Here is a 25,893-nt window from a genome sequence, read left to right as displayed (position 1 = left end):
TGACTAGGGGCTGTAAAAGTTCTTTTTATTGTAGATTTTTTTTTCCACATATGCAACATGAAGAAATCATGTGGCTTTGTGTGTGTGTCTTACTATGTTACTCAGGCTGGCCTGGAACTCCTGGCCTCAAGCTATCCTCCCGTCTCTTCTTCCCAAGTAGCTGAGACTACAGGCTGCACCACCATACCTGGCTCATGTGGCTTTTTCAAACAACAAAATCACTGTGGCCCGTATTGCTTATGACATGTTAACCACTATGCCAAGTACTTTAAATCAGTGCTTTTTCTTTTTTTTTGAGACAGGGTCTTGCTCTGTCACCCAGGCCAAAGTGTAGTGGCTTGATCTTGGTTCACTGTAACCCCTGACTCTCAGACTCAAGCAATCCTCCTACCTCAGCCTCCAGAGTAGCTGGGACTACAGGCATGCACCACCATGGTTGGCTAGCTTTTACATTTTTTGTAGAGATAAAGTCTCACTATATTGCCCAGGCTGGTCTCGAACTCCTGGACTCAGGTAATCCTCCCACCTCAGCCTCCTTCAAAGTGCTGGGATTACAGGTGTGAGCCACTGTGACTGGCCACATCAGTGCTTTTCAAACACAAACAGGTACAGAGGAGCCACCTGGGATCTTGCTAAGATGCAGATTCTGATTCCCTAGGTCGGGGTGAGGCCTGGGATTCTGCATTTCTAACAAGCTCCCAAATGATGCAAATGCTACTGGTCCTTGAACCTCAAGTTGAGGAGCGAGACTTTATGTGGATACACTAATGTAATTCTCTCTATAATCTTAGGAGATCCTTACTATTATCTCTATTTAAAGACGAGAAACCAAGGCACAGATAGCAATTTTCCCAAGGTCACATTGGCTAGAAGCCCAGCCCTGGATCTAAGGACTACACTATATAACCTCCTGCACTTTACGAGTTTAAATGATAGAAAGAAGGAAAAGTCTCATTTCATTTTATTGTTAAAGCTAAAACACGCAATACTATGGTTTTCTATTTTAAATGGTATTCATAACGTGAAGGTTTTGCTATTCATAACTGGAATTTGTATTAAACATTTGAGAATTTATATGATCTTATTCCACATACACAATTACTCTCCCGCATCCCCTACCCCCCCAATACTCAATTTCAAAAGCTTGCCTGAAGCATGTGGTCAGACAACTCTTCCTGATTTTCTGCTACCCTTCTCAAATAACTGGAAAATGGACCGTGCACCCAGGTATCTGGTTAGTGTGAAGAAGTGGGGTGCAGGGTGCAAGTCAGAATTCAAGTAGTCAGAAACTGGTTATGTAAATCCTTGCTATTTGAGTGTGCTACTCTGAAGTACACTCTGTGATCTGGCAGTATCAGCAGCACTTGGGAAGTGGTTAGAAATGCAGAATTTTAGGCCTTGCCGCAGACCTGCTGAATCGGAATCTGCATTTTGACCGCAACAGCAGACGATCATATGCATTTAAAAATTTGAGACTACTGATCTAAATCACGACTTGATTTAGATTCATTCCAATATCTGAGTCTCTAGAGCGTCTTGACCTTAAAAACAGTAAGGGAAAGCACTGTCTTTACTAAGCAGACGTTTTCTTTTCCTCCCTGCTGCACTGCAGCGGCTGGGTCTGGCAGGGCCCCGGCCCTCCCGATCCCACCACTGGCGCCTCCCAGGCAGGACCCGAAGGCTGAAGGGCCTGCACTGTCCCGCACTGCGACGGTGGCAGCCGCGCAGGCCGCCACACCCCTCCCGCGGCCGGCAATGCTTTATTTACTCCACCGGGCCGATCCACCACGCGGACTGTCGCACGTGGGCACCGTCCAGCCCGGGAGGCGCGAGGCAGGGGAAGAGAAAAGAAGGCCTTGCGCTCCGGCCATGGGCACCGCGGGCTTGGACCTTAGGCCCAAGGCCCTCACCTTCAGCACCAAGTCGGTCAGGTAGACGACAGTCCAGCCACCCACCACCACCACCACCAACGACACCGGAATCATGGCGGCGGCGGCGGCAGAGGAGGGAAGGCGAGCCCCGGCGTCCTCCTCCCTGCACCGCAAACAGCTGACCGCGCGCGCCTTACAGCCCCAGCATCCGCTCAGGAACCAAGCTACCGCCGGCTCCTTCCCTGCGGTGGCACAGTTTCCCACCGGACTCTTCCAGTGGGGACATACAGGAGGATTTGCTAGTACCGGAAATGGCGCGGGGGCTTATTTTTGTGGGCGCTCGGGCGCCGCCGTCCTGGCAGTAGTTCGAACTCGGCGTCTAGTCTTGTAGCGATTTCTTAGGCTTTGGCCCTCCCTGCTGTCTACTCTCCATTTTCGCCAGTTCTGATCAGGAGTTTGCTGTTTCTTTTAACCTATGAGGATTTGGGGTCGTCTAAAGTAATCGTCTCTCCCTACCCGACCCTGTCATACATATGCAGATTTAATTATGCAGATTATCCTTTTTACTGAATTGTAAATTTACATATAATGAAATCATACATACAGAGCTCAATTGTCCATTTCTGTGATTTTTGAGATATATATATATATACACATATATATATATATATCCGTGTACCCTAATCAAAATAGAGAAAATTTCCCTCTGAGGAATTTCCTTCTTGCGTCCCTTCCTAGTCAATAGCCCCTCCCCCTGTTCTGATTATTTTTAACTTTATGTAAATAGAATGCAATAAGTAATCTTTGTGTCTGGCTTGTTTCGTTCAACATGCTTTTTGAAATTTATCCATGATGATTAAATTAGGCTCTTTTTTCAAACTTTTCCATTATAATATTTGAGATGGTACTATGGTTAAAAATCAGAACTCTGAACACCTACACATTTTAATGTTGATGTATACCTGATTATATATTGAACTAGAGCAGAGGTTCTCAACCTTACCTGCACTTTAGGATCACCAAGGTCTTTTAAAATTCCCGATGCCAGTTCTGTATCCTCGACCAATTAAATCAGATGCTCAGTGGGACCCAAGCATTTATACTTTTTAAACCCCTCAAGTCATTGCACTGTACAGCCAAGGTTGAGAACCACTAAACTAGATAATCTCTAAGAGGAAAGAAAACTATTTATTATTTTTTTTTAACATTCTATTAATGTGCATCTTTAAAAGTTATTTGTTTCAGTTTTTCTGGAAAAGCATCATTAGCTATACTAATGCTAATACCAAAATATTGAGAACATAATACTATCTCAAGAACAAGTATCCCAAATAAAAATGTATCCTCAACACCCTTCCAAGTGAAAATATAGAATAATACCAGAAACCTATATTAAAAATATTGCTACTAATTTGCCTCATTCTCTCTGCTTTTCCTAAAGTTTTACTCACTTAGGGACATGTTTCTCCAGCTTCAAGACAGCTTATGACTGTTTTACATATCTTTGCCTATTTGCGTGTATATGTTGTTATAAATGATTTCAGTTTTCTTTGGACATAGCTGGGTGTAAATTATAAAAGTTTGTATTCAACCACCCTGTTACTGCACAGTTTTCCAAATACAAGTATCCCAAAAGACTTAGTGCTGTTTTAAGCTTTAATAATTTCTGAAGTATTAATGCTACAAACTTGCAAAAAGTCACTTGAAGGTTTATTTAAATTTCTTAAATGCTTATTTTATTTTGTGAATTTTGAACATTTTTAAATTTTTCAGTCCCTTTAGCAGGAGATGGCAAACATTGACTGCAACAAAAAAGTAAAACACATTTACTGTTCAAAAATTCACAAACCAAATAGGCAGTTAAATAATTTTATAGTTAATACAGTTAAATAATTTTACTTTCAAATGATGTATAAATTCATAGAATTTATACTACTGAAGTTATTAAAAGCTTAATACTATACTGAGACTTTTTTTTTTCTTTTTTGAGACGTAGTCTCGCTCTTGTCATCCAGGCTGGAGTGCAGTGGTACGATCTTGGCTCACTGCAGCCTCCGTCTCCTGGGCTCAAGCAATTCTCCTGCCTCAGCCTCCTGAGTAGCTGGGATTACGGGCGCCCACCAGTACTCCCAGCTAATTTTTGTATTTTTAGTAGAGACGAGATTTCACCATGTTGGCCAGGCTGTTCTCAACCTCTTGACCTCAGGTGATCTGCCGGCCTCTGCCTCCCAAAGTGCTGGGATTACAGGTGTGAGCCATCATGCCTGGTCATATACTGAGACTATTGATACACTATTGTGTTTGATCTGACCTTTGTCTGTTCTTATACAATGACTCTATAGTTTTTAACAATATTCTTCCCTGAGAGTATTAACTTAAGAACTGAAATGTCTTCTCTTTTGTTAGCCTGCAGCCTTGTCTGGACCACTTACTGGGACAAGTACCAGCTACCATGTGGCTATCTGATAGCCCAAAGTACATAGGAAATGAATTGGTTGTGCTTTTCTGTTTCCAGCCTAAAAATTTAGTTATTCAACTGACTTGGTGTTTTCATCAGGGACTCAGCAGTCAAAACAAAGCACTGAATTGAATCCTGCTGGTTGCTGAAATTTAGCAGTAGTGGAAGCCAGCTGGTGGCAGCAGACGAGACAAGATAGAGGATGCAAGGGGCAGCAAAAAATGCCTGAATTCTAGAAGATCAAGGTATTTTTCCGTAGAATAAATTTGTGATTTAATTTACAAATTGTTTCAGGTTTCTGTGACCTATGTATTTTAAATAAAGGACACATAACCAAGATTGAATTTATATCATTTGTATATATATTATTTTTAGAGGGGCACGGAATATATATATTGACTGAATGCAAAGCAGCTGCATGTTAAAAGTCAATATTTGGCTGAAGCAGAATATCACCATTATATAATAAACTTCAGTGATAAAAAATACATGAAATATAACATTTAAAAATTAAATGTTTATATTAGTTTTCTTGAAAATATTACTATTCAGTCATTATACAATGTATACATATTTCAAAATAACATGTTGTACATGATAAATATATACAATTTTTATTTTTCAATTATCAAGTATTGCTATTTAAATTTTTTAAGTTTGACATGGCATTCAGAATTATGTATTTCTCATCAATGTGAGCAGATAGTTTGCTTCTGGGATCATTATAGTCTACATTTATGACATTAACTTGCAGCAGTCAGGATAACCTAGCTTATGCTTTGGAAACCAACCCTAAAATCCAAAGGCTTAAAACAACAAAGATTTATTTTTTGTGTGTGCTAGTTGGCAGGATATGCAGGTAGGAGGGTGGCAGGCTGATGGAAACTCCACCATTTTATCATGTCCACATCACAAGATGACGCTTAGGGTTCACCAAGGCAGGGAAAGAAGTGAACTAGGGAGTCTACCACTGGCAGTGAAATGCTATAGCTCAGATATTCACATGTTACTTCTATTCATGTTTCATTATCAAAACTAGTCAAATAGCTGTGCCTAACTAAAAAGGGCAGGGAAAGTGTAATCCCCTGTATACCTGGAAGTAGAGAAGAACATGCCTGGAAGTAAACAGTTGTGAACCTAAAAGTATCTGAGACAGGTCTCAATTAACTTAGAAAGTTTGTTTTGTCAAGGTTAAGGACACACCTGTGACACAGCCTCAGGAGGTCCTGACGACGCCTGCCTAGGCGTCATAGGTAGGTAAGAGACCAAAGGTTGCATTCTCTGGGGTCTTTGATCAGCCTTTTGCTGAATACACGATTTACACGTTGCAGTATTAACTTAAGAACTGAAATGTCTTCTCTTTTGTTAGCCTGAAATAGTCACTTATGCCTTAGTCTGATTCAGTGACTTTTGCATTTTTACATAAACAAAGGAAGCAATCCAGCCAGGTGGGGTGGCTCACGGCTGTAATCCTAGCAGTTTGAGAGGCCGAGGCAGGTGGATCACCTGAAGTCATGAGTTTGAGACCGGGCTGGCCAACATGGCAAAACCCCATCTCTACTAAAAATACAAAAACTAGCCGGGCATGGTGGCAGGCGCCTATAATCCCAGCTACTCAGGAGGCTGAGGCAGGAGAATCACTTGAACCCAGCGTAGGGGTGGGATGGGAGGCGGAGGCTGCAGTGAGCCGAGATCGTGCCACTTGACTCCAGCCTGGGCAAAAGAGCAAAACTCCATCTTAAAACAAAACACAAAAAAACAAAGGAAGCAATCAGATAAACATTTGTCTTAGGTGAGTAGCAGAATGACTTTGAGTTCTGTCTTTTTTGTCCTGTACCTGTGAAGATAAGCTATCAATTTATATTACCGGGGTAAAATTCAACAGAACTGTTTCAGGGAAATTCCTTGTTGGCCTGTTGTGAGGGACATATGTAGCTTTTAAAAAAACATCTATGTAGCTATCTTATTTAGGACTAAAATGGGAGGCAGGTTTGCCTGATGCATTTCCCAGCTTGACTTTTCCCTTTGGCTTTGTGATTTTGGGGTCCCAAGATTTATTTTCTCTCTCTCTCTCTCTCTCTCTCTCTCTCTCTCTCTCTCTCTCTCTCTCTTTCTTGAGACAGGGTCTTGTTTTTTTTACCCAGGCTGGAGTGCAGTGGCGCTATCACAACTCACTTCAGCCTTAACCTTCTGGGCAAGTGATCCTCCCAACTCAGCTTCTGAAGTAGCTGGGACCACAGGTGCGTGCCACCATGTCTGGCTATTTTTTTTTTGAGACGGAGTCTCACTCTGTCGCCCAGGCTGGAGTGCAGTGGCCGGATCTCAGCTCACTGCAAACTCCGCCCCCGGGTTTACGCCATTCTCCTGCCTCAGCTTCCCGAGTAGCTGGGACTACAGGCGCCTGCCACCTCCCCTGGCTAGTTTTTTGTATTTTTTAGTAGAGACAGGGTTTCACCGGGTTAGCCAGGATGGTCTCGATCTCCTGACCTCATGATCCGCCCGTCTCGGCCTCCAAAAGTGCTGGGATTACAGGCTTGAGCCACCGCGCCCAGCCAACTAATTTTTTAAAAATGTTTTTGTCGAGATGAGGGCCTCGTTTGTTGCTCAGGATGGTCTCAAACTCCTGGACTCAAGCAATCCTCCCACCTTGGCCTCCCAAAGTACTGGGATTTACAGGTGTGAGCCACTGTGCCTAACCTTAATGCCAGTGTTATGTACCACATAAATAGATGTTCACTTTCACCTAAAGAGGGTAGAGTAGCAGATGTTTGGTTAGCTCTGCCATTATGGGATACTGCTAGTGTTGATGTTGCCACAAAATTATTAAGCTTTCCTTTCTGTTTAATAGGAACTGAGTAGGGTAAAAATTCATCTCCATTAAAATCTTAGTCTTGTGATTGCCAGTGATGGTGCAGTTTGATTGGAGTAGTTCTACAAATGGAAGCTTTGAGTGCCAAATGGAGAATCTATTTTCTGAATCTTTTCAGAAAGTATTGTTCTCACTTTCTGTATTTTTGTTTTTGTCTGCACATGGTGCTTTTACACAGTCACTTGAAAAAATGTGTCCTTAAACCTTGAGTCTACCAATATAGCAATGGAGCAATATAATTGGCTTTCAAGAAACCAGTCTTCTCAGGCTTTCCATCTGCATTTCAGTTTCATATCATACACACCAGTATAAGCATCTTCCTGGAGTAGATAAGGGAATTTTTTCAGCAGCTATCATATGAGAAATATTTGCACTCTGAAAGCATTGGCTTGGTTATTTACTTTCTCTTCAGGTTCCAGTAAGCAAACTACTTTCTCTGCAAGCATTTTTAATAAGTTAAAATAAATTTTCATCTAAAAAGTATATTGTTTTTATTTCATTCAACATGGCTTTTAAACATGTAGTAGCTGCTATTCCATCTTCTTTAAATATCTTGTTAAATATATGACACGGCCATTCCAAAATCTCTGGACATCATATATTTTGTCTTGACTGAGGTATGATGAAGTGGCCTACTAACTTTCTGCTTATAGACAGTTATAATTGCTTTCTGATTGCAGTACTGAAGGGTATGTGAACAAAACATTGTATGCTTGTGGTTCCTAAATCAGCCTAAGATATTTACTATCTGGCCCTTCACTATGTTGGTTATATTGTTGATAACAACTGAATGACACTCTTCTTTACTGATTTCTATCCTATAAATAGTTCTTCAATCAGAATGTATTATATTAATAGCTGTATGAGACCTCAATGATCTCCCAACAATCAAGTAGAAGTAGAGTTGAATTCATCATTAATCTACCATGCTATTAAACTTAAATATGACTTGTAGTTGTTTCAGCATATCCAAATGTCTCGATGTCCAAGATAGAGTAGTCCATTTAATATTATCATAGCCATTCTGTACACAACAGAATACAATTCAAGAAAACGTTTTTTGATAATAAATTTTCTAGAAGGACCTCAAGTAGGATTCATAGCTTCAGCAAATCTCAAAAATCTTTCATCTTCACCTACTGAAAATAGTTCACAGTCTAGAGTAGGGACTGTCAAACTACTGCCTAAAGGCCAAATCTGTCCTTTTTAAAATTTTTTATTTTTGAGATAGGGTCTTGCTCTGTTGCCCAGGTTGGAGTACAGTGGCATGGCAACGGCCCACTGCAGCCTTAAACTCCTGGGCTCAAGCAGCCCTCCCACTTCAACCTCCCTAGTAGCTGGGACCACAGGTGCATGCCACTGATATGGGAGGGGGGCAGAGAAGTGCTGGGTAGAGAAGGGCGTGGTCCCTGGCTAGGGTTCCAACCTTGGGCCTGTGCCCACCGATCTAGGTGAGGACAGGCATTTCTGTTTTTGTGCCCAAATGTTGTCTTTCCCTAGACCACCCTGGCCCGCCACACCCCATCCTGTGCCTATAAAAACCCCCGAGACCCTAGCGGGCAGGCACACAAGCGGCTGGATGTCAAGAGGAACACATCTGTTGAAGAGCACACCAACAGACACTGGCAGACGCCGGCAGGCCATTGACCAGCGGAAGGACGTGCAGTTTGGCCAGGGTGATCGGAGGAGAGTCGGGTCTGCTGAGCAGCCTGACTCCAGGGGAAAACCACCTTACCATTCCCCTTCCGGCTCCCCATCCATCTGCTGAGAGCTACTTCCACCATTCAATAAAACCTTGCATGCATTCTCCAAGCCCACGTGTGATCTGATTTTTCCCGTATACTCAGGCAAGAACCCCAGGATACAGAAAGCCCTTTGTCCTTGCGATAAGGCAGAGGGTCTAATTGAGCTGATAAACGCAAGCCGCCTACAGACAACACAACTAAAAGAGGACACGGTAACACACACCCACTGGGGCTTCAGAAGCTGTAAACATTCACCACTAGACGCTGCCGTGGGGTTGGAGCCCCACAACCTGCCCGACTGTAAGCTCCCCTAGAGGTTTGAGCAGTGGGGCACTGAAGAAGTGAGCCACTCCCCGGTCGCATGCCCTGCGAGGGGAACAAGGGAACTTTTCCCGCTTCACCACTATGCCTGGCTAATTAAATAATATATATTTTTGTAGAGATGGGGTCTCATTATGTTGCCCAGGCTAGTCTCACAGTGATTCTCCCGCCTCAGCCTCTCAAAGTTTTGAGATTACAGGCATGAGCCACAGCTCCTGGCTGAGCCTGTTTTGTAAGTAAAGTTTTATTGGAACACAGCCGTGCTAATTTGTTGCATATTATCTACGGCACCTTTATATTACAACAGAGTTGGGTAGTTGTGATAAAGACCTTATGACCTGCAAAGCCTAGGATATTTAGTCTCTGGCCCTTAACAAAAAATTTGCCAACTCCTGGTCTATAGTAATAAGATCAATAAGCTTTTTCTTTAACTTTTAGCTTCCCTAGACATAACTATAAGGAATTCTCAAAGCCTTTTTTTAAAATTTATTATTTTTAAGTTTGATAAGTGAGAATAAAGTGTGTTTTGATACCTCATTTTGCTCTAACACTTTATTTGACTCTTTTTGTATTTTACATTTATCATATCTAAATTGAAAATGGTTTATCAAGGATGTTTTTATTTATTTATTTATTTACTTATTTGAAATGGGGTCTCGCTCTGTCACCCAGACTGGAGTGCAGTGGCGTGATCTCGGCTCACTGCAACCTCTGCCTTCTGGGTTCAAGCGACTCTCGTGCCTCAGCCTCCAGAGTGGCTGGGATTACAGGCATGCGCCACCAAGCCTGGCTAACTTTTATATTTTTGCAGACATGGGGTTCCACCATGTTGGCCAGGCTGGTTTGGAATTCCTGACCTCAAGTGATCCGCCTGCCTCAGCCTTCCAAAGTTCTGGGATTACAGGCATGAGCCACTGCGCCTGGCCTCCAGGATTTTGAGATTCTTTGAGCAGGATTTTTGAGTTTTCCCTACTTGTGAAATTTTAAGGTGGCAAAGCTAAAATTCTGCTTTAAGTTTACCCTTGCAAGATGTGAAGAATTTCCTAATAATATTTTTTCTTGTTAGACTTATGGCCTAAGTGGAATTAAGAAACACAAAATTAAATATAGTTGTTTATTTTAGGGTTTTTTGCTGCAGCATAATGTAGCAAAAGCTGAGCAATGCAGGTTGTTAATAATTGGTTTTCTATGTCAATAGTATTAAAAATCATAATTATTGCAGCATTTTACTCTTCAGTACTGAGTATACTGAACCAATGAATAACATTTTTTAATTCAAGTGATGGATATAAACATAGAAAGCTCATAAAGAAAAATTTCACTCCAAGTTATTTTTAGAATGCTTATGTATATTCAAAAGTAAATATTAAAGTATTTTCAATTCATCCAAGTGGCATACCTTATTCATATTACAGACATTGTTTCACTAATTAAATATGATAGTACCTACTCAATCATATGATAACTGGTTGTGCAACTTTTCAGGGATGCCAGAAATGATGTTGAAGTAGGCATCTGGCTAATTGGATTTCTAAAGGCAAGGCTGAGGGGGAAACTAAACCCCAGATCCCAAGGCCAGGTCTTTTAGACCATGCTGAGTGAAATAATAGAGATTCACTAAACTTTGGTGATCTCTATTATTTAACTCAGCATGGTCTAAAATTGGTCAATACACTTAGCATTCTCTTGAATAGTATCAGGACCTTTGAAAGCTTTAATGATCATTACCCCACTCCCGACTTGCATGTCATTTTTTTCCTGGTATTTTGGTTCTCTGTTGATGTTATTTAAGCACATAAAAAGATATTTTTGTTGTTTATTAGAGGCAGTATTTCTTTAGATAACTGGATGCTTACTTTTTTATTTGTTGTTTTATTTTATTTTTTTTGCTCACCATTGCCTGGTAACATTTCAGGCCTTTCTTTTGGGACAATTTGTCTTTTTCCATAAGTATAGTTTTTAGTAATTGCTTTGGAGAGTCTCAGTTTGTGGAAAACACTTGGGTTTTGTCTGAAAAATATCTTGATTTCCCTCTTATTTGGAGATGATAGTTTCATAGAGTATGTACTTCTAGGCTGACAGTTGTTTTTAATCAGCACTTTGAGAATGGTACTTATTTTCTGGCTTCCACTGTTACTGTTAAGAAGTCCATCATCAATCCACCAGTCACTTCTTTTAGGCAGTCTGTCCTCTTTCTAATATTCTAAATTTGACTTCGATGTGTCTAGTTGTGGATTTCTTTTTATTCTTCCTGATTGGAATTGTTGGTATTTGAGTCACAGTCCAGGCAGGAAAAAGAAACCATGCTAGGTATTTTAAAATATTTTTGTATTTTATATAAAATTTTTATATAGAGGATTTTGTAAGGAAATTAGCTACATATATGTCAAAAGGTTGAAAGAGGAACAAAGGTGAGGTAGCCCAGAGATTAGAAAACACAGAAAGTAGCTATCACATCTCTAGGGCTCAAGGAATCAAAGAGAGTATGTTGCATTATCAGAATCTAGAAGGGAAGAGGAGGGACCACCATCTCCTCAACGGTTGGGCTACTGGGGCTGAATAGTTGGAGGAAGTGCTATTGCTGAGAGCTTAGAGCCAGAAGGAAAAGAGCAAAAAAGAGAGGGGAAGAACTACTGCTATTCCCCTTTCTTACCTTATGATCACTGACCAGTGCCTATTATTGGTGAAACCTTGGGGGAAGTCAGCCACTAACAGAGCCTGGAAAAGTGCTTTGAAGACATCCCATCCTATCATTATTTTGCAAGAAATAGGATGGATGTGGAGTTGAAAGCTAGATAAATAACCAGTGCAGTTTAGCTTCTGAATTTTAGGATTTGTTGTCTGCATCACGTATGGTAAATTTTCTGCCATTTTCTTTTTCTTTTTCAGAGACAGGGTCTAACATTGTCACCCAGGCTGGAGTGGTGCAATCATAGCTCATTGTAGCCTCAAACTCCTGGGTTCAAGCAATCCTCCTATCTTGGCCTCCTGAATAGCTAGAAGTACAGGCACATGCCACCATCCCTGGCTAGTTTTTTAAAAATTAATTTTTTTTTTTTTTTTTTTTTTTTTTAGAGACAGGGTCTTGCTATGTTGGCCGGGCTGGTCTCAAGTGATCCTCCATCCTTGGCCTCCCAAAGTACTGGGATTACAGATGTGAGCCACCATGCCCAGCTGTCATTCTCTTTGAATATTCTCACTTGCTTGTTCTTTAATTTCATTTTGAAAGTCCAATTAGATATAAGAGCTTCTCTATTTTTTGTGTCTTTTGCCCTCTCTTTGGAATTTCCATGTCTTTCCTTTGCTGCATTCTGAGTAATTTCTTGAAATCTATCTTTCAGTTTCTTAATTCTCACTTCAACTGTGTCTCATCTGCTGTTTTAACCAGGCTATTGATTTCTTTTTTTTTTGAGACAGAGTCTCACTCTGTCGCCCAGGCTGGAGTACAGTGGCGCCATCTTGGTTCACTGCAACCTCTGCCTCCCGGGTTAAAGCAATTCTCCTGTCTCAGCCTCCCGAGTAGTTGGGACTACAGGCTTGTGCCACCATGCCCGGCTAAATTTTTGTATTTTTAGTAAAGATGGCATTTCGCCATGTTGGCCAGGCTGGTCTCAAACTCCTGACCTCGAGTGATCTGCCTGCCTCAGCCTGCCGAAGTGCTGGGATTACAGGCATGAGCCACCGTGCCCGGCCACCAGGCTATTGATTTGTAATTTCAACTATTTTATTTTTCATTTCTAGAAATTATATTTGGTTTCATTTCACTTGATCTTAGCCAAAAGGCTGAGAAGCAATATTGTTTTCATTTCAGAAATGATTTGCTATTTTTAAAAACCCTCTTGTTCCTCAGTCATATTTTCGATTCTACATATTAAACATCTTATTATATATTGTGTATCTGATAATTCCAGTGTCTGTAGTATCTGCAGGTATGGTTCTTTGTTTCTGCTAACTGTTGCTCATAGTGACTTATGTTTTTTTCTTTTCCATTGTGAACTTATGTTTATTGGACCCTCATGTGGTGGCGCAAGCACTTGATGCCTGGGCTTAAGGTAAGTTCCTCCAGAGATGATGATTGTTTGCTTTTGCCAAATACTTAGGGGCCTCACTAACCTGAGGTCACTTAAAGTAAATCATTCATGTGGGCTTTCTTTTTAGGTCACAGTTTTAGGTTCAGGATCAGAAGTGTGGTATACAGTTGTGACGGGCTGCTTCTGAAATGGCTCCTCGTGATCCTTGCTTCTTGTTATTCATGCCTTATGTAATCCACTCTCTGTGTGTGTGGACTGGACCAAGTGATATGCTTCTAACCAATAGAATATGGCAAAAGTGATAGGCTATTACTTCTGTGATTTGGTTATAAAAGACTGTGACTTCTGTCTTGCTTGCTCTCTCTCTCTGGCTTTCCTCGCTTGCTCTAATGAAGCAAGCTACTATGTTGTGAGCTGTTCTCTAGAGAGGCCCATGTGGCAAGGACCTGAAGGCAGCCTCTGGCCAACAGCCAGTGACAAACTGAGGCCCCTAAACCAATAGCCTGTGGTAAACTGAATCCTGCTCACAACCACATGAGTGAACTCAGAGGCAGGTCCTTCCCCAGTTGAGCCTTGGGATGACTGCCACTGCAGCCAACACCTTGACTTCCACCTTGTGAGAGGCCCTGAGCCAGAAGACCTAGCTACACTGTGCAGGTTCCTGACCCACAGAAATGGTGAGATCATAAATGTTGTTATTTCAAGCCGCTAAGTTTTGGGAGTAATTTGTTATTCAACAGTGGATAACTAATACACCAATTGAGAGTGGCAATAAGCCCACTCTATTCTGTATAGGCTTAGCCGTATCTGCATCACTGTTTCCAGTCTATGGCCATTATTCCTTAAGAGGAATACTGAATACTGAGACAAACCAGAAGGTACCCCAAAGAAGCCTGTTGAAGTGGGGAGGGGTGGTAAAAGATCTGGGAAATATGTCATATGAAGAACAGGTGAAAGAATTGGGTGTGTTATACCTGAGAAATTGATCCATAATATTTTTTCAAATTTTTAAAAAGATAATGGAATAGAAGTTGGAACTAGGAGCAATAGAAATCACTAAGACTTTGAGACCCCAAACCTCCTGGATCCCAGTTCATAAACAGAAGATTTCACGGGAGACTTTTTTCTCCTCCATCTGAGGCCAAGAGAAGCAAATTTCTTTAAGGTTCGCTCCAGAGTGGTTGGTTTGTTCTGGTTCACCCTCTGAGGGTCCAGTTTCTAAGTCTCTGGGCTTTATCTTCTGTCCCCAAAGATGGCCTGTTACAGCAGCAGCTCTGGAGCACCTAAGATCAGCAGATGACATCAGGGAAGCCACCAGCTTTAGAGCTCTCTTACCTCTCTGGATTTGTGTTTTTTCATCTTGTATTTTTTTTTTTTTTTTTTACCTCTAAGGATTTCCCTTACTTTCTACTATAGCAACTATGCATTTGTGGAATATTTTAAGTATGTTATTCTATATTTTGGGTATTTTTGTACTAGGAGGGTTTTTTCAGGATGGCTAATAGGCTATATTGCTGGGAATGGAAGTCCCTATGAACTTGTTTTTTAAAAATTTTGGTAACATTTACATAACATAAAAATTCGCATTTTAACCATTTTTAGGTGTACAATTCAGTGGCATGTATATATATTTACAACATTGTATAACAGTTACCATTATATATTTCCATAACTTTTTCATCTTCCCAAATATAAATTTTTTACCCATTAAACAATAACTTCCCATTTTGCTTCCTCTCTAGCCCCTGATAACTTCCTATGGACCTGTTTTAAAGGGAAAAGTCATTGCAGATCTTTGAGAACATATTTGCAGAACCCCAGATATTCTCAGACCCTAAATTGAGAAAAAATAGTCAAAGACCATATATTTTTATTTTTTGAGACAAGGTCTCTGGCATCTAGGTTGGAGTGCAATGGCATGGTTATAGCTCACTGCAGCCTTGACCTCCCAGGCTCAAGTGATCCTCCTGCCTCAGCTTCCCAAGTAGCTGGGACCACAGGTGCACACCATGACACATGGCTAATTTTTAAAATTTTCGTGGAGATGGAGTCTCACTGTGTTGCACAGGCTGGTCTAAAACTCCTAGCCTCAAGCGATCCTCCCACCCTAGCCTCCCGAAGTGCTGGGATTATGGACATGAGCCACTGTGCCTGGCCCAAAGATTATACATTTAACATTGTAGAATTACACCAGGAAAGTGTTGTTGATAACTGATGTGCTCTGGGCCCATAACCATTGCCTTTTAAAGTTGAAAAGTGCTGCCAATATTCATATTTAAGAAATTGCAATGTGTTTCTTCCAACCATTCTCCAGATGCCATGCTGCTTCCTAATTTTACCTTTATGATTTTCAGCAAAAAACAAATTCATAAAAAAAAAAAAACCATCCTGCAGGAAATACCTGGTATAGGCTGGTAGATATTGCTAAGAAGAGTAAGACAACAGCTTACTACTACATTTTAGGTGAGGGGTCGGTCAATTGTTTATACTGGTGCACAGTCACTAAAAAGAAATAATCACTCAGTGGTATCTTTTCTCTAGGAAAGTTCAATTAACTTTATAACTGAGGATATGTGAGGGAACAAGATACGTTACTGGCTGAGCATTCTTTCATTCTCTCCCCATAACTATCTAGTAAAGAGAATTTTGTCTTTGCTATTCTATTCTGCATCTTTTATGAGGCAGAATTGGGAAAATGAGATGGACTTAGAAAGAGATGGACCTGAAAGGGGGTGGGTAAGAGGAAAAGGTTTAGTAAAAAGCCAAGTCAAGCCTGGGATTAAAATTGAAAGAAAGGAGAGATGAAAGAAAAAGTACTTGCTGGATGCCACAGTGAGTTTTGGGGTTTGGTCAGTGAGGGTTACTGTAGCAGAATTGGGGAGGAGAGAAAAACTGGCTTTAGGATGGGTGTTGTCAGTTATGATTTGGATGGCCTTTGATGTTCTTTGTTGTTTTCACTTTTTTCTTTTCATTTGAGATGTTGCTCACGTACAGTCAGGTGCACAGTCCTAAGGGCTGAGCTCAATGAATTTTTACGTGTCTACACCTGTGTCACCACCACCCAGATCAAAATACAGAATATACCAGCACCTCACATGTCTTCTTCCTCATCCCCTTCCCAGTCAACCATCTGCCCCCACCCACCCCACCAAGAAATAATCACTTTTCTGGTTTCTAGCACCATAGATTAGTTTTTGTCTGTTTTTTAACCTCATAGAAATGGAATCATATGCCAGGCACAGTGGCTCACGCCTGTAATCTGAGCACTTTGGGAGACCGAGGCAGGCAGATTACTTGAGGTCAGGAGTTCAAGACCAGCTTGGCCAACATGGTGAAACCCCATCTCTACTAAAAATACAAAAATTAGCTGGGCATGGTGGTGGGCACCTGTAGCCCCAGCTACTTGGGAGGCTGAGGCAGGAGAATTACTTGAACCCAGGAGGCAGAGGTTGCAGTGAGCTGAGATCATACCACTGCACTCCAGCCTGGGCAACAGAGCGAGACTCCATCCAAAAAAAAAAAAAAAAAAAAAAAAAAGGAAAACAGGAATGATACAGGAATGATACAGTATGCACTCTTTTGTGTCTAATTTCTTAAGATTTTTGTTTTTTTGTTTTTTCTGAGACAGGGTCTCCCTTTGTTGCCCAGGCTGGCGTGTGGTGGTGTGAACATGGCTCACTGCAGCCTCAACCTCCTAGGCACAAGTGATCCTCCCACCTCAGCCTCCTGAATAGCTGGGACCACAAGCATGTGCTACCACACCCAGCTAATTATTTTATTTTTTGTAGAGGCGGAGTCTCACCATGTTACCTGGGCTCATCTTGAACTGGGCTCAAGCAATCCTTCCGCCTCAGCCTCCCAAAGTGCTGGGATTACAGGCATGAGCTGCTGCACCTGGCTTTAGTTTGATTTCTTTCACTCAACATTACATCTATAAGATTGATCGATATTATTTTATGTATCAAAATAAGTTTTTAAAATCACTGCGTAGTATTTCATAAATCATTCATCTGTTCTATAGTTGATGGATATTTGTGTGTTGTAGCATTTGGTTATGAATAACAGTGCTATGAACATTCTTGTCTATATGTGCTGGTGGATGGACGTAAAGCACTCATTTATGTTGAGTGTCTGTTCAGGTGTGGAATTACTGGGTCATAGAGTGGACATATCTGTATCTTTATTATTTCCTGTCAGGCAGTTGCAATAGTCTCAGTGAGAGGCAGTATTGAAGGAGGTGAGAAGTAGTTGGATTTGGGAGCTCTTTGGAGGGGTAGAGCCAATAAAACTTGTTTTTAAACATTGTTATCCTAGAATGTTCCTTGGGTAGATTTCTTTTCCCTTCCCTTCCCTTCCCTCCCTTCCCTTCCCCTCCCTTCCCCTCCCTTCCCCTCCCTTCCCCTCCTTTCCCCTCCCTTCCCCTCCCTTCCCCTCCCTTCCCTTTCCTTCCCTTCCCTTCCCTTCCCTTCCCTTCCCTTCCCTTCCCTTCCCTTCCCTTCCCTTCCCTTTCCTTCCCTTCCCTTCCCTTTCCTTCCCTTCCCTTTCCTTCCCTTCTTTTTTTTAGACAGGATCTTGCTCTGTCATGCAGGCAGTGGTATGATCTCAGCTCACTGCAGCCTCCGCCTCCTGGGCTCAAGTGATCCTCTCACCTCAGTCTTCCAAGTAGTTGGAACTACAGGAGTGAGCCACCATGCCTGGCTAATTTTTAAAATTTTTTGTGGAGACAGAGTTTCGCCATGTTGCCCAGGCTGGCCTTGAACTCTTAGGCTCAAGCGATTCACCAGCCTCAGCCTCTCAAAGTGCTGGGATTACAAGCATGAGCTACTGCACCTGGCCTCTGAGGTAGATTTCTTTTGTGTGTGTGTGTGTGTGTGTGTGTGTGTGTGTGTGTTTTAATTTTTAAAATGTAACTGCAGTACAGTTTTGTTGTTGGACATACAGGCTCTAGAGCTGGATGGCCTGGGTTCAAATTGCAACTCTACTACATATTGGTTGTGTAATCTTGCAAGTTACTTCATTTCTCATTTGTAAAATGTTGATAATATTAGCAGGTGTTTCTTGTAAGGAATAAATGAGATACCTCCTGAAAAAACACTTCTCATAGTGCATGGAATATGGATTTTTAATTGGTTCAATTTCAAGCAAGAACATACTCCCTTGATATGATAATGAGGACTGTCAAAACAAAATAACAGAAAAGAAAAATTTACATTTATTTTCTAATATTATCTGATAAGTAAAAGAATTTGCAGAAAGCTAATTTTATTTTATTTTTTATTTTTGAGACAGAGTCTCACTTACTCTGTTGCCCAGGCTGGAGTGCAGTGGCGTGATCTTGGCTCACTGCAACCTCCGTCTCCCAGGTTCAAGTGATTCTCCTGCCTCAATCTCCAGAATAGCTGGGATTACAGGCACGTGCCACCACGCCTGGCTAATTTTTGTATTTTTTTAGTAGAGACGGGGTTTTGCCATGTTTGCCGGGGTGGTCTTGAACTCCTGACCTCAGTTGATCCACCTGCCTTGGTCTCCCAAAGTGCTAGGATTACAGGTGCTAGCCACTGTGTCCGGCCAAAGCTAATTTTAAAAATTTGATTTTTATTACTTTTACATAAAGCATAAATTGTGTCAACAGTTACTCTGATAGATTACTTGAAAAATGTAGCTTGTACCTTGTCTTAGTCTTTTTTTGTTCTGCTATAACAGAGTATCACAGACTGGGTAATTTACAAAGAACAGAAATTTACTTTCTTACAGTTCTAGGGGCTGGAAATCAAGATGCCAGCATCTGGTGAGGACCTTCTTGTTATGTCCTCACATGATGGAAGATGAAAGGGCAAGAGAGCAAGAGGGGACCAAACTCACCCTTTTAATGGCATTAATCCTACCCATGAGGGTGGAGCCCTTATGGCCTGATCACCACCCCAAATTCCCACCTCCCAACACTGCCACAATGGCAACCAAATTTCAACATGAGTTTTGGAGGGGAAAAAGCATTCAAACCTTAGCATACCTTCTGTGCAAATTCTGCACAATATTTAAAATGGGCATTTTATTCATTTGGATTTAATGGGTGATATATTTTGGCTATTTTTCCTCTCCAAATCTGATGTTGAAATTTGATTTTCAATGTTAGAAATGGGGCCTGGTGGGAAGTGTTTGGATCATAGGGGTGGATCCCTCATGAACTGCTTGGTGTTGTCTTATCAATAATGAGTAAGTTCTCACTTTATTAGTTCATGCAAGAGCTGATTGTTTAAAAGAGTGTGGGTACCCCTCTTGTCTCTCTGTTGCTTTCTCTCTTGCCATGTGACACATCTGCTCCCCTTTCACCTTCCACCATGAGTGGAAGATTCCTGAGGTTTTTACTAGAAGCAGATATCAATGCCATGCTTCTTGTACAGTGTGCAGCATTGTGAGCCCAATAAATCTCTTTTCCTTATAAATTACTCAGCCTCAGGCATTCCTTTATAGCAACACAAAATGGATAAGACAATGGGTTTTAGTAAGAATTGCAAACGAGACAGCAGCTGTACTTGGTACTTAAAATTTTTCATCTACTTCTTTAGTTATCAGAGACACAATTAAAAACTGCTGAATTATTATTCGTTCAGCTAAAAAACTGCCAAAGTTCAAATGCTGTGATATTGGCTTACAGCATATTGACAGGCCAAAGCAAATGATAATAAAAGTTTTAAAATGTTTTCAGAGCTCAGCAAAATTTTGGCCAAAGAAATTTTCCATGCAGGAAACATGATGTAAACATCTATTTTTTCTTACCCTTTCAGAAAATGAAATTGTCCACTATATAATAATACATAATTTCAACAAAACCTTCTGCATACAATTAGCTATAAAAAGAACTAACTCCCAAAAGGCAATCACTTGTAGCAAAAGCATTTTATCTTTGTAGATGCCAAGAAAGGTTTCATTCTTTTGAAAAATAGTCTAAGATTATTTTCCAGCAAAATATAAACAGTATCCTTGAATGATATAATGATCCAAGCTTATTATTTTCTATTGCAGTGAGTCTTAAGCACAGATGCACATTAGAATTACTAGATGCAAGCCTGGAATTCTAAGGCTGGAGCGTGGACATGTTTATGTTTACATACTTCCTAGACTTCAATAGGTCTTCTATTTTGGGCCACATGGCAGAATGAATAATCTGAAAACCATTCTGCTACAGAACACCTAGAAGTACTGGATAAAATAAGGGAAATATCCTTTAAACGCATAGTTCGAATTGTAAGGGAAATTGTTTAGGGACAAAATGAGAGCTGGAGTTACAATTCCACATTAATAAGCAGGTGCTGATACCTTGTTTCCCTTGGCAGTGGAAGAGAGTGCAGCAGGTCTTTGAATATCATTGTTCCATTCTTTTACTATAATAACATTGATGAAAGAAAAAAAATGGATTCTGGGCTGTGTCACCATCTATGTGGAGTCTGCATGTCCTCTCTATGTGTGTATGGGGTTTCTCTGGGTGCTTCCCACATCCCAAAGCTGTGCACGTCAAGTTTATTGGTGTGTCTAAATGGTACCAGTCTGAGTGAGTGTGATGTGTGTGAGTGGCCCTGTGATGGAATGGCATCCTGGCTAGGACTGGTTTCCACCTGGTGCACTAAGCTGCTGGGACGTGCTCCAGCCACGTATGATCCTGAACTGGAATCACTGGGTAAATGATTATCTTATTTATTTTTATTAATCTTTCTTAAATGTATGTATAGCTCACACATATTCCAGTGTTTCATATTAGAAGTGCTTTGGTCTATTTAGAAGTTTGATGATGTTTTTGTGACTAGAAATATGCTGTAGGAACTTAATTGTATGTCAATTAGCCTATGGAAAAATTGATTTCATTATACTACATTGTTTTTGCTTAGAGACATGGTTTTCAAGAACCCAAGGACGATGTTAAGTGAGGACATACTGTACTCTGATTTTCGTAAACAAGGAGCTTGGGTTTTAATAGCTTTGGGGGTCAGGAGACAAGGTTGTAGAAAGACAAGATGGGGAATTGAAACTAAGAATCTTGTTTAGACTTGGAAGTCTGGAAGGGCTACAGCTAAGTAGAAAGAAAAGTCATCCATCAGTTGAGGCAGAAAACAAAGAAATTTGTCTGCCTTTGCCTGAGCTTTGAGTGAAAAAAACATATCCCTATGAGAATTAATAATCACTACCTTTTCTCAGGTGGGTCGTAGTCTGAATTTGTATTACCTGTGTGGTCTGGCAGTCCTGAGATATTAGTATAAAAAATGGTTGAGATACTCCTAGTTGAGATACTAGTATAAAAAATGGTCCTAGGCTGGGACATTTTTAGGGCTCCTGGCAAAAGCAAATGCAGGACTTCTCTTGAGGGACACACTCAAGCCAGATGAAACTACAGTTGCATGGGGACATGCGAGTGATGTTAAGCAGAGGCCAGAGGCTCTTGGGGTGAGAGGTGAATGAAAACAGGGTAGACTGCCTGGCCTCAGGCAATCACTCCTGCCCCTACCAACCCACCAGGCTGATGGAATGCCACCTATGAGGACCTCCTTCTCCAAGTGCTACACTCTCTGAGGGTTCAAAGGTATTTTCCTGATTTGGGAATTTGTTTGATGGGATGAGAACAAACAGGAGTGATTAACTCTGGTTTCTGTGGTGCTCAGACCTAGGACTCCTTTTTACTCTCCTTGTACTTTGGAGTTGACCCAGATCAGGGGCTGGCCTGGCCTTCAGCCATTACCTGTAGATATTATGAGGCAAAGAAGCCAGTACCTCCATGGGAATGTGAGTTCATAAGCCCAAATAACCAGGCATCTGAAGAGGACAGATGCCTCAAAAGAAAAAGAAGAAACTGGAAACCATGTACCAACTGTGGTAGAAATAGTAATAAACAAACCAGGAATTTTAAATAAATTTCAGAGAACTTCTTCTGGTTAGGATGTAAAAAAATGCAGGAGGCTGTTATTCTCACCCTACCAGGTGATTCTGAAGCAATCCCCGCCCCACTGAAAACTGCTACTGCGTTCCAATAACCTGGATAGCAATAAATGCATATGGATAAATGTACACAGGCTAAGTTTGACAAGAATGGTGGTCTGTGGTGATATTATTTACATGGCTTGTGCTTACATTTTATTTAGTGTATATAATTTTATCTTGAAACTGCTTAGACAATTAAGGATTAGTTGGGGCAGATATAAAGGTGAATACAACAGTGACACAATGATTTATTACCTTGTGGTTCATTGGAAGACCATAGCTGTTCAAATAGTTGTGAAATTTTCCTTAATCCCTTGTCTTTGAGGTATAACTCTAAAATAAAATTGGTGTGCCAACAGTGTAATAATACAATCAACTTTATAAGAAGAGCCAGCCAAATTTTAATTTAGCACTATTTACTTGCTGATTTGTTTACAAATTGTATTGCCTATCCAGCCTTTCTGTATTGAAACATTCCACATGCAAAGACCCCATGGCCTTGATGCAGGCAATTGCCTACAGAGGCCTCTTGGAAACCCTAGTATCAGTCAGAAACAAGGATTGGCCAGCAGCAGGGCCCTAGAAAAAAGCAGAGTGAGCTAAGTAGTGGGCAGTGCCCTTCTACACACTGTGCTGGGGAGAGGATCCCCTTAAATCTTGATAAGTATCCAAAATATCTTGACTCTTCAAACCCTGCAATTATGTCAGACTAATAAACATGATTCCGTTTTAACATTCAAGTCCTCTTTCTTTGCTCTAACTCCATAAACCTCAAACTATCTTGGGATGGGTATCCCCTATAGCATGTCTAAAGGAAAAAAATGTACTGGTTAAACAGATAAGCATAAAAATGTCTGCATGATAGTTATATTTTGCAATAAAAAATTAATCATGAAGCATATTGGGATGTTTTAGTCCCTTGTGGGTTAGTGTGAATCAGGCTCTCTGAGATAAAGCTCATAGATTTTGGCAACTGAGAGCCAGACTTAGAGCAGGGTAAATTTATTAAGGTAAACTCTATTAGGGTAGTAGCATCCTGCTAGCCCTTCTTGGCTGTGTGCCTTCCTTCCCACATCTACAGTGTATATGGGAAATGTTCTGTATTAGTTCATTCTCACATTGCTATAAAGAAATACCTGAGACCAGGTAATTTATAAAGAAAAGATGTTGACTTGGAACCAACCCAAATATCCATCAATGATAGACTGGATAAAGAAAATGTGGCACATATACACCATGGATTACTATGCAGCCATAAAAAAGAATGAGTTCATGTCCTTTGCAGGGACATGGATGAAGCTGGAAGCCGTCATTCTCAGCAAACTAACACAGGAACAGAAAACCAAACACTGCATGTTCTCACTCATAAGTGGGAATTGAACAATGAGAACACATGGACACAGAGGGGGGAACATCACACACCAGGGCCTGCCATGGGGTGGGGAGCAAGGGGAGGGAGAGCATTAGGACAAATACCTAATGCATGCAGGGCTTCAAACCTAGATGGTGGGTTGATAGGTGTAGCAAACCGCCATGACACATGTATACCTATGTAACAAACCTGCACGTTCTGCACATGTATCCCAGAACTTAAAGTAAAATAAATAAATTAATTAATTAATAAAAATAAAAAATAAAAATAAATAAAAGATGTTTAATTGGCTCATGGTTCTGCAGGCTATACAGGAAGCATAGTGGCTTCTGCTTCTGGGAAGGCCTCGGGAAGCTTCCAATCACAGTGGAAGGCAAAGTGGGAGCCAGCTACTTGCATGGCAGGAGCAGGAGCAAGAGAGAGTGATGGGGGAGGTGCCACATACTTTTAAATGACCAGATCTCATGAGAAGTCACTATTGTGAGGACAGTACCAAGGGGGGTAGTGCTAAACCATTCATGAGAAGCTCACCCCTGTGACCCAGTCACCTCCCACCAGGCCCCACTTCCAATATTGGGGATTACAATTGAACCTGAGATTTAGGTGGGGACACAGATCCAAGACATATCATAGTCTAATCCTCACTGATGTAGAATTTAAAACCCAAAGAAGCATGATGAGGAAGCTTTTGCTTGTAATGTGGTTTCCAAACCTAGCACTCTATCAAAACTGCCCTTAAAAGTCAGTGGCAGCCAGGTGTGGTGGCATGCGCCTTAGTCCCAGCTACTCCAGATGCTGAGTCAGGAGGATTGCTTGGGCCCAGGAGTTCGAGGCCAGACTAGGCAATATAGTGAGACTCTGTCTTTTAAAAAAAAAAAAAAAAAAAGAAAAAAAAAGCCAGTAACAACCTCCTAGACCCAATGCAGCGTCTTCTCAGTCTCCATCCTACTCTCTCTTTGGTGTGTGAAACTATGGGCCATCTCAGTTCAATGGGAGTCCCATCTGAGGCGGTCCAGACCAGAAAGAGACAGAAGGGTGAAGCTGAGCCAAAAATCAGAAAACTAAGCACAAAATCCAAACATTTATCAGACAACTACTGGGTGTTACACATTTTCTCTTAGGAAACTGGGATATATCTGAATAAAACAAAGACCCCTGCCAACAGGAGTGAATATAAATGTCTCCAGGAACATTAATAGAGTAAAGGATCATGTTCTCCTTTACATTCCTCTAGGCTTTATCCTCACTTTTATTACAGTATATTACAATACTTACAACATATTATTGTAATTATTTATTTACATGTCTGTCTCTGTTTTCTGAACTGTGGGCTTTTGGATAGCAGGGATGTCATATCTGAGTATTCTAACACATGGCAGGCATTCAATAAATGTCAATAGAATGAATACATGAATGAATAAATGAAGCTGGACTGCTAAAAGAGTTGTTGAGCTCTAATGGCTTAGAGAGATTGTGCTTATCTTGGTCTTAGAGGAAAATAGGTTTCATATTAAAAAGAAAAAAACCCACAAAAATGAACACTGCACTAAAGGAATACTAAACAGGAATCAGTGCTTCTTTCTGTCCCCTACCACTGACACCAGAGGCAAGGCCATCATTATCTCTCTCTGAATTAAGAAAGCCTTCTCCCAGTTGGTCTCTGCAACTCCTCCAACAGGTCTTCATTTCCTCAGTCTGTTCTCTATAATGGAGCCAAGGAGCATTTTAAAATACAACTATGGCTGTGTCACCCCCTCTTGAAAATTTTGCCATGGTTTTATATTTTAGTTAGTTTCTTTTATATAATATCCCCAAATCTCAGTGATTTACACAAATACTTATTTTCGTGTTTTCAGGCATGTAGGTTGGTGGCCGTTTGGCTCACTAAGGCTAGGTTCAGTTAGACTGGACTTCAGGTAGAAGGGGCAGCAGCTAATCTAAAGCATATGCTGGGTATAGAAGACTGCAGGGGTATGAAAAGGCAAGCCAAATGGTGCAAGCTCATTCATAGCTTCTGGCAGCCTTCTCTGAATGTTAACATTCCATTGGCCAAAGTGAGTCTGTGTTAGGTCATTCTTGCATTGCTATAAAGAAATACCTGAGACTGGGTAATTTATAAAGAAAAGAAGTTTAATTGGCTCACACTTCCGCAGGCTGGACAGGAAGCATAGCACCAGCATCTGCTTCTGGGGAGGCCTCAGGAAGCTTACAATCATAGTGGAAGGCGAACGGGGAGCAGGCATATTATATGGCAAAAGC

The 25,893-nt window shown here is 41.1% G+C and overlaps 1 protein-coding gene across 5 annotated transcripts in view; it reads right to left on the bottom strand.

Moving 5' to 3' along the window:
• The window catches only part of MBTPS2 (membrane bound transcription factor peptidase, site 2), an 84,524-nt gene extending 82,421 nt beyond the window's left edge, over nucleotides 1-2,103 (bottom strand). For all 5 annotated transcript variants that reach the window (XM_005593164.5, XM_074029248.1, XM_005593165.5 and 2 more), the window contains exon 1: nucleotides 1,911-2,103. In XM_005593164.5, the coding sequence (XP_005593221.1) occupies nucleotides 1,911-1,985 (75 nt within the window). In that variant the 5' untranslated portion in view covers nucleotides 1,986-2,103. The remainder of the gene's footprint in view (nucleotides 1-1,910) is intronic.
• Between the last annotated feature and the right edge of the window lie 23,790 nt (nucleotides 2,104-25,893).

The sequence above is a fragment of the Macaca fascicularis genome, chromosome X, assembly GCF_037993035.2.
Source record: "Macaca fascicularis isolate 582-1 chromosome X, T2T-MFA8v1.1".
NCBI lineage: Eukaryota > Metazoa > Chordata > Mammalia > Primates > Cercopithecidae > Macaca > Macaca fascicularis.
Note: the sequence above shows the minus strand (reverse complement) of the source record. Positions and strands in the feature narration are given on the sequence as shown.